The 12,219-nt window shown below is 43.4% G+C and overlaps 1 protein-coding gene across 8 annotated transcripts in view; it reads right to left on the bottom strand.

Annotated features, from left to right (window-relative positions):
• Positions 1-12,219, bottom strand: part of LOC137435470 (uncharacterized) — a 113,024-nt gene that overhangs the window by 21,457 nt on the left and 79,348 nt on the right. For 6 of the 8 annotated variants that reach the window (XM_068129268.2, XM_068129269.2, XM_078784275.1 and 3 more), the window contains 2 exons: positions 6,317-6,409; positions 2,039-2,185 (listed from right to left, as the gene is read on the bottom strand). The exons of 1 other annotated variant lie outside the window; for it this stretch is intronic. In XM_068129268.2, coding sequence (XP_067985369.2) covers positions 2,039-2,185; positions 6,317-6,409 — 240 coding nt within the window. The remainder of the gene's footprint in view (positions 1-2,038; positions 2,186-6,316; positions 6,410-12,219) is intronic. One more of the 8 variants, XM_068129271.2, reaches the window with a different exon arrangement.

Below are 12,219 nucleotides of genomic sequence, written 5' to 3'. Positions count from 1 at the left end.
ATCTTCTCACGATAGTTGATGAGTTCTCCAGATTTCCCTTTGCTTTCCCGTGCGGTGATATGACCGCTGCCACAGTTATCTGGTGTCTGCGGGAGTTGTTTTCTATGTTTGGGAACCAGGCCTATGTCCATACTGATCGTGGAGCGGTGTTCTTGTCTCAGGATGTGAGAGCATTCTTGCTCCAGCGGCATATCGCTTCTAGCTATACTACTCCTTATAGGCCCCAGGCGAACGGACAGGTGGAACGCTTTAATGGCATTATTTGGAAAGCCATTGCTCTATCCCTTAGGTCTAACGGACTAGGGTTGGACCGATGGACCTGGGTGGTGGTACCCACCATGCTTAGCTCGATCAGGACATTATTGTGCACCGCTACTAACCAAACTCCCCACGACCGCATGTATCGTTTTTCGCGTCGTTCTGGAGGTGGCCGTCCTTTCCCGGGCTGGCTGGCTGAGCCCGGACCGGCTTTCCTCAAACGCGCGGTTCGCTCGAGTAAGTACGAACCCCTCGTCGACAAGGTTCGTATTCTCCAAGCCAACCCCGAGCACGCTCGAGTGCTGATGCCGAATGAACGTGTCTACCGTCTCGGTACGTCATCTTGCCCCATGCGGGGATACTGTTGAGCCGGACTACGGAACGGTTAATCCGACAATGGAGAATCTACCGGCTATCCCACCGCCACATGCGCCGGATCCGGATGGCTTTGTGGGGCCACCGCAGTCACCCGAGTTAGGTGATCACTCCGATGCGGAGGATTTCGATCTCGTGGATGTGGCACCTGGTGCCTATCGGACACGCGCCGGAAGAGAAATTCGCTTCCCCGACCGCTATGGCTGGACTGACTGACATGGACTGCTGCTACCTCATATTACTCTGCTGCTAACTAATGTTTCTATGCTGCTATGACTTGCTAGCTTGACTTCTGCCACTGGGGGTAGTGTATTTTTAACGGCAGGGAGAATGTAATGAAATTGTGTCTAAGTTGAACCCAGGTGTTATGCCGACTCTGTCCACTGAGAGGCTCCTATAAGAATTCGGACTGGACAGCGCTCCGATGATTCCTGTGACATTTATTCTGTGTGATGCAGTGCATACTCAGATGGTGCGTGTTACTCTTGGTTCTAAGCTTGCTTGTACTAATTGCAAATCCATTACTTACTTCTGTGATTACTGTATACTGATATATGGCTTGTTGGTTTCTTACAGGTATTGCTGGAGATCGATTCTGAATTAAACTCACTCTTGGGACAATGTTGTAAATCTGATTCTTACAACAATGGTATGTGACGTGTGTATTGGTATTTTCTACTTTCGAAAATGCCAAACAATACAAAATAAGGGACATTCAAAAAATCTCGTGCATATGCTAGGCTACCCTTGTGTTCTTAGGAGGAACCAAGTAATGCTCCAGAAAAGTTCATATAAAGGGGCACCAAACAGTTTTTAAAAAACTTTAAAAAACTACTTACTGATGGGTTTTAACCTATATATGTAAGGCACCCCTTGGCACACAGAAACACACACAGGCAAACAGAAACACACACAGGCACACAGAAACACACAGAAGTGATTGCAAAACACTATGTCCCGCTGCATGGGGGATGGGTTTACAAGAGTGAGAAATGCTTTGCAATACATGACCCCTACCGATATGCCCTTTTTGGAGAAAATGTCACAACTCTGACAACTTGATGAAATGTCCTGAACCTTGAACTTGTTCTGTAACTTATCATAATAAAGCCATGCACCAAGTTTCAGTTGAATATGTTTATGTTAAAAGGTATGGGGAAAAAAAAGCATGAAAAACCACAGGTGGGACGAATGGACGGACAGACAGACTCAGAGAAAACCCTCTCTTTTGAAACTGGGAGGGGGCTAACAAGAGAAAGATGCATATTGCAGCATTCAAGCATTTTGGATGCGTATCCATTACCAAGATATAGCAGTACTACGTCATCACCTGTAGGGAATGCAAAGAGACTCATACTTGAAAATTTGAACGAAAAAACCTTTCCATTCATCATTATGAACACACCTTGTCCTGCAATGCTTTTAGGATCTTGCGCAGGCTTGAAACCTCTTTCTGGAATGATTCTTTATCTTGCTCGATAAGCAGTATATCTGAACACAGCTTGTCCCTTTGTGAAGATACCTCTCCCAAGTTACCATTTAAGATACAGACCTAGAAAAGAAGAATACAAATTTTGATTTTGATGGTGGATAAGATCGTTTGTTTTTGTAATAACAAGAAATGGTACCCGCCCTATGGGCGGAGCTCCAATTGGGAAGCCCAAATGAAAAGGCAAAATATCAGAAATTGAAGGTTTTTTTAAATTTTAAACGATTCATATAAACATCCGTTGAATCATATCACACGCAAATCATCAAAATCTAAACAGTATCTTTAGAATTTTAATAAAAGCCACATCACTGTTCATATCGGTAAATATTATTCCATCGTGTTTCAAATCGTGATCGATACACTATGATCGTGATGATCGTGATCGTGAATCGTGATCGATAATAGTGTTCACAATCGCTATGTCGTATGTACTCCCGATACGTGTACCAAATTCCCGATACGTGTAACTGTACCAAATCAACAGTTAAAAGGATTTTGAGCCGATAGCTGTTACGGCCTTGGCAAGATCGATGGAGACAGCGATCTGTTAGCGTATTCACCGCCCAAATAGCTATGTGGAATTCTCTCATGTAGAGATTAAACATTACGGCTGTTACAGCCTTGGCAAGATCGATGGAGACAGCGTTTACTATACTTTTAATGAAGGACACTGTCTCAAGCCCCAGTCCCCATCACGGATGGGGCTCAGCGGTTTACCCGAGCCTGATGGCGAAGGGCAAGGTACACGCTGGCCCGTCCAGTGTAGCGCGCGTGCGGCCCCGGACATCGAAGGGCATTGAACGTTCATTAAACATTAAACATTCATTAAACATTCAACGTTCATTAAAGGATTACGAAACGAAAAGTATCTGAAAAATCTGTAATCTGGTGGTGAAAGAAGGCCGCATTCCAGTGGATTGGGAACTGAGTACCCTCGTCCCTCTATACAAGGGGAAAGGTGACCCTCTGGAGTGTGGCTCGTACCGAGCGATAAAGTTATTGGAGTATGGAATGAAGGTATTGGAAAGGGTGTTGGAGAGGAGGCTAAGGAAGAAGGTGAAGATCGACGAAATGCAGTTTGGATTTATGCCAGGAAGAGGAACGACAGACGCGCTCTTTATTGTGAGGCAGTTGCAGGAGAAGTACACGGAGAAGAGGAAGAAGTTGTTTCTTGGGTTTGTTGATCTGGAGAAAGCATTCGATAGGGTTCCACGCAAAGTATTGACATGGGCATTGAGGAAGTTAGAAGTGGAGGAATGGTTGATCAGAGTATTGATGGCAATGTACTAAAGAGCGCGCATAGCTGTAAGGACGAAGGACGGGAACAGTGGTGAGTTTGAGGTGAAGGTGGGAGTGCATCAGGGGTCGGTACTAAGTCCACTACTATTTGTAGCTGTGATGGAGGTGCTGGCTCAGAACATAAAGGAGGGTTTACCGTGGGAGTTGTTGTATGCAGATGATCTGGTGTTGATTGCGGAAAGTATGGATGGACTGAAGGAAAAGATGAACAAGTGGAAAGAATGTATGGAGACAAAAGGTCTGAAGGTGAATGTAGGAAAGACGAAGGTGAGGGCAAGTGGTAAAGCATGTGGTGAGGTGGAAAGAACTGGGAAGTGGCCATGTGCTGTGTGCAGGAAGGGTGTCGGAGTGAACTCCATTCAATGTACAATGTGCGCTGAGTGGGTTTATCAAAAATGTAGTGGTCTGAGAGGGTCATTAACCAGTGTGGCAGCTACATTCAAATGTAAGGTGTGCACAGAGGGAGCTGCAGATGGAGGAAATGTTGAGTTGGATCTTGGAGATGGCGTGAAGCTGGAAGGTGTGAAAACATTTTGCTACCTCGGAGACATGCTGAATGGAGAAGGTGGATCAGACTCGGCAACGGTTGCTAGAGTGAGATGTGCATGGAAGAAGTTTCGGGAACTGAGTGGCATGCTGATGAGGAGGGGAGTGTCGTTGAAGCTGAAGGGAAAGGTGTATGCTGCATGTGTGAGAAGTGTTATGATTTATGGGAGCGAGACAAGGGTCATGAACGTAGAGCAGCAACGAAGGCTGGAAAGGGTGGAAATGCGAATGGTTCGGTGGATGTGCGGAGTATCGTTGAGAGAGAGGAAGACAAATGATGAATTGCGAAAGATGATGGGAATAGAGCCTGTGATTGATGCTGTGAAGAGGAACAGGTTGAGATGGTTTGGTCATGTGTTGAGGAAGGATGAAAGCGATTGGTTGAGAAGAGTGATGGAAATGAATGTAGAAGGAAGTAGAGGATGGGGAAGACCGAGAAAGACTTGGCTAAAGATGGTGGAAGAAGAAATGCGGGCAAGGGGGGTTAACAAGGAGAGATGCAGAAAATAGGGCAAAATTGAGAAGATTGTCATGGGGACCGCAAGGCTAACCCCCACTCTAGTAGGGAAAATGGCCTTAAAATGCATGTTGTGTTGTTGTTGAAACGAAAAACATTACGAAATTACGTTCACACTTCACACCGTCACGTCAAACACTACCGTGAACACATACATCGTCACAATGAGAACATCGTCACAATGGACGTTATGCGAGCTTGAATGTTATGCGGGAGTCCAAACCTGAGAATACTGGAGACCAAAGCTGAAATTGGGAAAACTAAATAGCCTATATTACTCCTGGAGATCCCAGAATTACCCACACAAAATATTGTTTCGATCGGTTGAGCCGTTTTTGCGGTACCTTCGAACAGACGGACAGACATTTGGTGAATTATAGTAAGATGCAATATCGCAAAAACAAACACCGGGCCTAAATACTATTACCTCTTAAATTGATATATGTGGGAAAATTACATGCCCAGACCAGGATCGAACCCAGGTCCTCAAGAAAACTGTACCAGTGCCCTGCCATCTGAGGTATCTGGGCAACCCTGATTGAGCATGCAATTTTCCCACATATGATTGCCACTCTCTTTCCGTCAATGCTTCCAGGGCATTGAGGGGAAACACCTGAAAAATGAATTAAATAATTTCAAAGCAGAAAAAATACTTTGGATGAAATATTTAGTTTTGAAAAACTTACTTTTGGTTTCAAGTAGCAACGCCTTCTTTGTTACAAACACGATGCTCCAGTTTCAGTACCTGTGCTAGAATTCTTACTGTGCATTCAGAAAGTATTCAGACCCCTTAACTTTTTAAGTTTGACGGAAGCCAAACAGTTCAATCTTGGTTTCATCAGACCACAGAATCTTGTTTCTCACAGTCTGAGAGTCCTTTCGGTGCTTTTTTGCAAACTCCAAGCGGGCTTTCATGTGTCTTTCACTGAGGAGAGGCTTCCGTCTGGCCACTCTGCCATAAAGCACAGATTGGTGGGGTGTCGCAATGATGGTTGTCCTTCTGGAAGTTTCTCCCATCTCCACACAGGATCTCTGGAGCTCAACCAGAGTGACCATCGGGTTCTTGGTCACCTCTCTTACCAAGGCCCTTCTCCCCCGATTGCTCAGTTTGGCTGGGCGGTCAGCTCTAGGAAGAGTCCTGGTTGTTCCAAACTTCTTCCATTTAAGAATTATGGAGGCCCCTGTGCTCTTGGGAACCTTCAATGCAGCAGAACTTTTTTTGTAGGCTTCCCCAGATCTGTGCCTCGACACAATCCTGTCTCTGAGCTCTGCAGGCAGTTCCTTCGACCTCATGGCTTGGTTTTTGCTCCGATATGCATTTTCAGCTGTAAGACCTTATATAGACAGGTGTGTGCCTTTCCAAATCATGTCCAATCAATTGAATTTACCACAAGTGGACTCCAATCAAGGTGTAGAAACATCTCAAAGATGATCAATAGAAATGGGAGGCACCTGAGCTAAATTTCAAGCGTCATCGCAAAGGGTATGAATACTTATGTCGATGTGATATTTCAGGTTTTTCTTTTTAATAAATTTGCAAAACTTCTAAAACCCTGTTTTCTCTTTGTCATTATGGGGTATTGAGTGTAGATTGATGAGGGAAAAAATGAATTTAAACGATTTCAGCATAAGGCTGCAACATAACAAAATGTGAAAAAAGCGAAAGGGGTCTGAATACTTTCTGAATGCACTGTACAATGTAACTGCGTCAGCTCGCAGATTAATTATTCTTTGCAAATCATCGACTTTTAAACATCATGTAACATTTGGCACTTTGTTCAAGGTTGAACCCTTAATGGGTTAACAAACATTCGCATGCGTGAGCAAACCTCGTGCAACAATGTCTGCAATCTCTTTTCAATCTCATTCTTTTCCTCCCGACACAGGACATGCTCCCTCTCCAGCTCTAACAGTCCGTCATTCTGAAAAAAATAAAAATGGTTGCACATCCATTTTAAAGACATTATTGTCTTACACTGCAAACATGATTTAATGCTTCACATAAGGAGTCAAATACTGTATATAAAATTGCCGGTTTATATTTTCATTTTTTGGCCGAAATGCAATTAATCTTTGTGAACCCGAAAATTATTGCTTATATCCATAGCTTGTCATGTTCTCCATCTAATAAGATATTATTTTCAATATTTGTTTGAAATATTATTTTTAATACTTGTTTGAAATATTATTTTTAATACTTATTACTCTGCCACCAAAGGTGGATGGAGGTTATGTTTTGACCCCAGTCTGTCTGTTTGTCTGTCCGTTTGTGAACAAGATATCTCAAAAAGTTGTGGACGGATTTGGACGAAATTTGGCAGAGAGGTAAGTGACAAGGACGAAATGTTTAGATTTGGGTGAAGATCCGGATTCGGCAACTATAATTTTTTAAGTGATTCTTCACCATTGGGGGACAAGGCCAAAAACGATACATAGCAGGATATCTCAAAAAGTTGTGGACGGATTTGGACGAAACTTGGTGGTCAGGTTGTGTGTGTGTGACAAGGAAGAATCCATTCGATTTTGGTGAAGATCTGAATGTGCATTCGGATATGATTTTTTTTTTTTTTTTTAAGTGATTCTTCACCATTGAGTGATCAGGCTAAAGCCAATATATAACAGGATATCTCAAAAAGTTATGGACGGATTTGGAGAAACTTGGTGGACAGGCTGTGTGTGTGACAAGGAGGTATCGATTCAATTTTGGTGAAGATCCGGATCAGGCTAGTATTTATTTATTTATTTTTTCAATATGATTTTAATACTCGTATGAAATATTGTTATTTTTAATCCTTGTTTGACAAGATCTGCTTTCGTCACATAAGATGATACCCTTCCATTTGTACAATGATTTTGGTTTTATAAAAGTTTATGCATCATGGACAACTCCCTGATTGTATCTAAGACTACCACGTGGTCAGGCACCCATATATTTTCTGACATGTGATTGGTTCAATCATTTAGACAGGATTGTATCAACACTGTTTATTTCACAACTCAAAATTTAAAATCTGGATCATGGAAAGCCATGCTTCATTACTCTGATTTAATGAATTATAATTTTGAATTTGAGGCAGATTTGATTTATTACTCTTGGTATTGATGAAGAGAGCTTTGTGGTATCACACTTGTCTTTTTAAGCTGTTTAATCTGGGTTTGATTCCCAAACCAGCTATAAACTGTCACCCAGGTGTTTTGATGCAGAGTGGGCTATCCCTTAGATGGTCAAAAGCTGGGGACCAGTCCACTAGCACAAGTTGCTGGACATTACATCCCGTGGTGTCTTTGGTAAATGGAGATGATTGTCCTCATCACCCTGGCCAAACTTCAAGTTTCTACCCTACCTCATAGGGTTGCATCAGTGGCACAGACCACAGACACACCTACTTACCTCCCCCAGAATGATGCAACCAGCAGCCACATATGCTCGGATCAGGGATTCATGATCAGGGAATAAATCTCCAATTGCATCATGTACAAGAAAAGTACATTTGCTTTTTTTATTTGCAGTTACAAATGTGATGCTCATGAAAGAACAAGCCTCAGATTTGAAGATGTATCTATATAATAATAGTGTGCAAAAAGTGTGGGGTTAACTAAAATGAACTCCCTCCCGCTGCCTTTTCCTGCCGAAACCCGTCCCGATGGACTGAGGGCCCCACTCGCTACGGAGCTCGAAATTTCGATTTTCATGTTGCGGTCATCGTAGTCGGTGAATGACTGAAATCCGTTTGCGATCTACTCTGATACTGATACAGTGATACAGTGATCTACTCTGATACACATGGACTGAAATCTGCTGTGCTTATCTACTACAATCTACGAGAAACACCCGCTCCTTAAGGGAGCGACAAGGGTGTGTCTCCTGGACAAGTTGTAAAACTTCCGGGAATTTGATTTATGATTTAGGACCATTGATTTTTGAATGGGTGACTGCTAGTATGACATAATCATGGAAAACATGGATTAAACTTTAAATAGCAACACCAACAGCTGATGTGATCATTTGCTTGTTAAAGTGGACATCTCTGGCCATCCTCAAAGATCCTCCTCAACGCCTACGAGTCTGGCAATTCACTCAAGCCAACCGGCATGGTCTTCATGCAGCCATCAAACTTCTGGACTGGTCTCCCATCTCAACTGTCTCTGACATCATCCTGGGAATTCTTCCAAAGTAAACCTAGTTCTTTCTTTCTTTCTCTTTCTTTTTCTTTCCCCTCTCCCCCCCCCCCCCCCCCCCCCCACCCCTCTATCATGCACAGATTTATCCCATCTCGCCTTCAGTTGTCATACCCTTCCTCCCATCCATGGTACACTGAATCTTGTGGTGAGGCAGTTGCCCTGAAACAACTTGCCTTCGCCTAATGGAAGACCAGTCCAACTGAAGGCAATCTCAGTTCCTTCCACAAAGCTCAGAACAAATGTGTGTCTACCCTCAGGAGAGTCAGGAAACAATATTTCCCCACTTTCAAGACTGAACTTTCAAACCATTTTTCTTTAATACAAAGTCAAGGCTCATGTAAGAGCTAACACATGAAACAAACAAAACACACATTAAACATATAATAAAGGGAGTGGGAGACAAGAGAGGGAGAGAGAGGAAAGCACAACACCAGTGGGGAAGAGGGACATCGGGAATCTGTGTATGGGAAAGGGCTGGGGCGGGCTACACAGTATATAAAACAAATGGATACTACTAGCATTTTCAGGAAAGAAAACAGAATTTGAAAAAGGTGGATTTGGGTGTATTAACAGGAGTAGAAAAGATCAAGGTTTTGGATGGGGAAAGATAAGAGATTATGGTGAACACCTGTTTTGAAGACCTTTAGGGAGGAGTGGGATTGATAGTTAGGCAGCTTAGCAATTTTTGGGGGAACGACTTTACAAAAGTACCATTTTTATTTTAGTGGTTCATTGGACCATATGCAATAGAATTAGGACCGGAGGCGAGACATATACAGTGTTTGACTTTTGCCCAAATACGACTCGCACAGCATAATATCGAGCAATACATTTATGCAAATAAATCATCAGCTATTGGAGTTAGACTAAAATCGTAAATACATAAATTGCTGGACAAATTACCTTGAACAACATGTTGTCTGTTCTAAAGCTATATTGTCATTACATCCTTGTAGTTGCGTACATGTTAGATATATGAGAGGTGCGCGAGTCACAAGTATAACACATTTGTATAAACACTCGGTATTATATTACTAATTATTATTACATGGAAGCGTAAGATTTATTACACAGGCATGCATAAGTTTTACACCTACCTAAGTCCATCCTATGTGGATGGACAAAAGGACCACCGAGGCACTCGGAAACATGGTGGTGGGATGTTGAAGTTGGAAAGAGGATTGACGAGAAGAGGAAGAAGTTCAAAGAGTGGCAGAAGGCGAAGGGTACGGGAGCAGAAACAGCAGAGCATGAAAGTTATAAGGCAGCCAGGAAGGCTGCAAAGAAAGAGGTAGGAAAGGCGCAGGAGGCATGTAGGAAAATGTTCGGAGAACGCTTGGATTCGGAAGAGGGTCAGAAAGCAGTATTCAGGATTGCAAAGCACATAGCGAAAGAGAGGTGTGATGTGATGGGGGTGAGTTGCTTGAAGGATGAAGTGGGACAAATCGTTGTCGACCCAGATGGAATTAAAGGAAGATGGAAAAGATATATGGAAATGCTGTTGAATACAGAGAATAAATGGGATGGCAACATAGAGAGTAACCCAGTTTTAGGACCGGCATAGAAGATAACTGAGAAGGAAGTTGAGGAAGCGATAAAAGCAATGAAGAGTGGAAAAGCGGGAGGGCCGACGGGAGTTGTGGGAGATATGTTGAAGGCAGCAGGAAGTTGGGGTGTGAAGAGAATGACAGAGATCTGTAATCTGGTGGTGAAAGAAGGCCGCATTCCAGTGGTTTGGGAACCGAGTACCCTCGTCCCTCTATACAAGGGGAAAGGTGACCCTCTGGAGTGTGGCTCGTACCGAGCGATAAAGTTATTGGAGCATGGAATGAAGGTATTGGAAAGGGTGTTGGAAAGGAGGATAAGGAAGAAAGTGAAGATCGACGAAATGCAGTTTGGATTTATGCCAGGAAGAGGAACGACAGATGCGCTTTTCATTGTGAGGCAGTTGCAGGAGAAGTACATGGATAAGAGGAAGAAGTTGTTTTTTGGGTTTGTTGATCTGGAGAAAGCATTCGATAGGGTTCCACGCAAAGTATTGACATGGGCATTGAGGAAGTTAGGAGTGGAGGAATGGTTGATCAGAGTAGTGATGGCAATGTACAAAAGAGCACGCACAGCTGTAAGGACGAAGGACGGGAACAGTGGTGAGTTTAAGGTGAAGGTGGGAGTGCATCAGGGGTCGGTACTAAGTCCACTACTATTTGTAGCTGTGATGGAGGTGCTGGCTCAGAACGTAAAGGAGGGTTTACCGTGGGAGTTGTTGTATGCAGATGATCTGGTGTTGATTGCGGAAAGTATGGATGGACTGAAGGAAAAGATGAACAAGTGGAAGGAATGTATGGAGACAAAAGGTCTGAAGGTGACTATCGGAAAGACAAAGGTGATGGCAAGTGGTAAAGCATGTGGTGAGGTGGAAAGAACTGGGAAGTGGCCGTGTGCTGTGTGCAGGAAGGGTGTCGGAGTGAACTCCATTCAGTGTACAATGTGCGCTGAGTGGGTTCATCAAAAATGTAGTGGTCTGAGAGGGTCATTAACCAGTGTGGCAGCTACATTCAAATGTAAGGTGTGCGCAGAGGGAGCTGCAGATGGAGGAAATGTTGAGTTGGATCTTGGAGATGGCGTGAAGCTGGAAGGGGTGAAAACATTTTGCTACCTCGGAGACATGCTGAATGGAGAAGGTGGATCAGACTCGGCAACGGTTGCTCGAGTGAGATGTGCATGGAAGAAGTTTCGGGAACTGAGTGGCGTGCTGATGAGGAGAGTGTCGCTGAAGCTGAAGGGAAAGGTGTATGCTGCATGTGTGAGAAGTGTTATGATTTATGGGAGCGAGACATGGGTAATGAACGTAGAGCAGCAACGAAGGCTGGAAAGGGTGGAAATGCGAATGGTTCGATGGATGTGCGGAGTATCGTTGAGAGAGAGGAGGACAAATGATGAATTGCGAAAGATGATGGGAATATTGCCTGTGTTGATGCTGTGAAGAGGAACAGGTTGAGATGGTTTGGTCATGTATTGAGGAAGGATGAAAGTGACTGGTTGAGAAGAGTGATGGAAGTTAATGTAGAAGGAAGTAGAGGACGGGGAAGACCGAGAAAGACTTGGCTAAAGATGGTGGAAGAAGAAATGCGGGCAAGGGGGTTAACAAGGAGAGATGCAGAAAATAGGGCAAAATGGAGAAGATTGTCATGGGGACCGCAAGGCTAACCCCCGCTCTAGCAGGGAAAATTGCCGTAAAATGCATGTTGTTGTTGTTGTTGCATAAGTTTTACAAATAACACTGCATGTAATGAAATAAAAGTTAGCCTCCTTGTTGAAAATATATACATAATTAGTTTTTGTCCTTGGTTTTTGTCCAATAAAAAGGTGAAGAACACTGTATATTTCTTGCCTCCAGTCCTAAATCTATTGTATATGGTCTAATGGACCACCAAATAAAAAATGGCGCTTTTGTCAAGCCGTTCCCCATTTTCGATAAATATGCTGCTAAGCTTCCTGACTAAGGAGAATGTTGGAGTTTGTTCCAGGGGTGGAAAATAAAGGAATGAAA

The sequence above is a fragment of the Myxine glutinosa genome, chromosome 9 (genome assembly GCF_964187855.1).
Source record: "Myxine glutinosa chromosome 9, kmMyxGlut1.1, whole genome shotgun sequence".
Lineage (NCBI taxonomy): Eukaryota > Metazoa > Chordata > Myxini > Myxiniformes > Myxinidae > Myxine > Myxine glutinosa.
The sequence above is the reverse complement of the archived record's forward strand: the minus strand, read 5'-3'. Positions and strand labels throughout refer to the sequence as shown.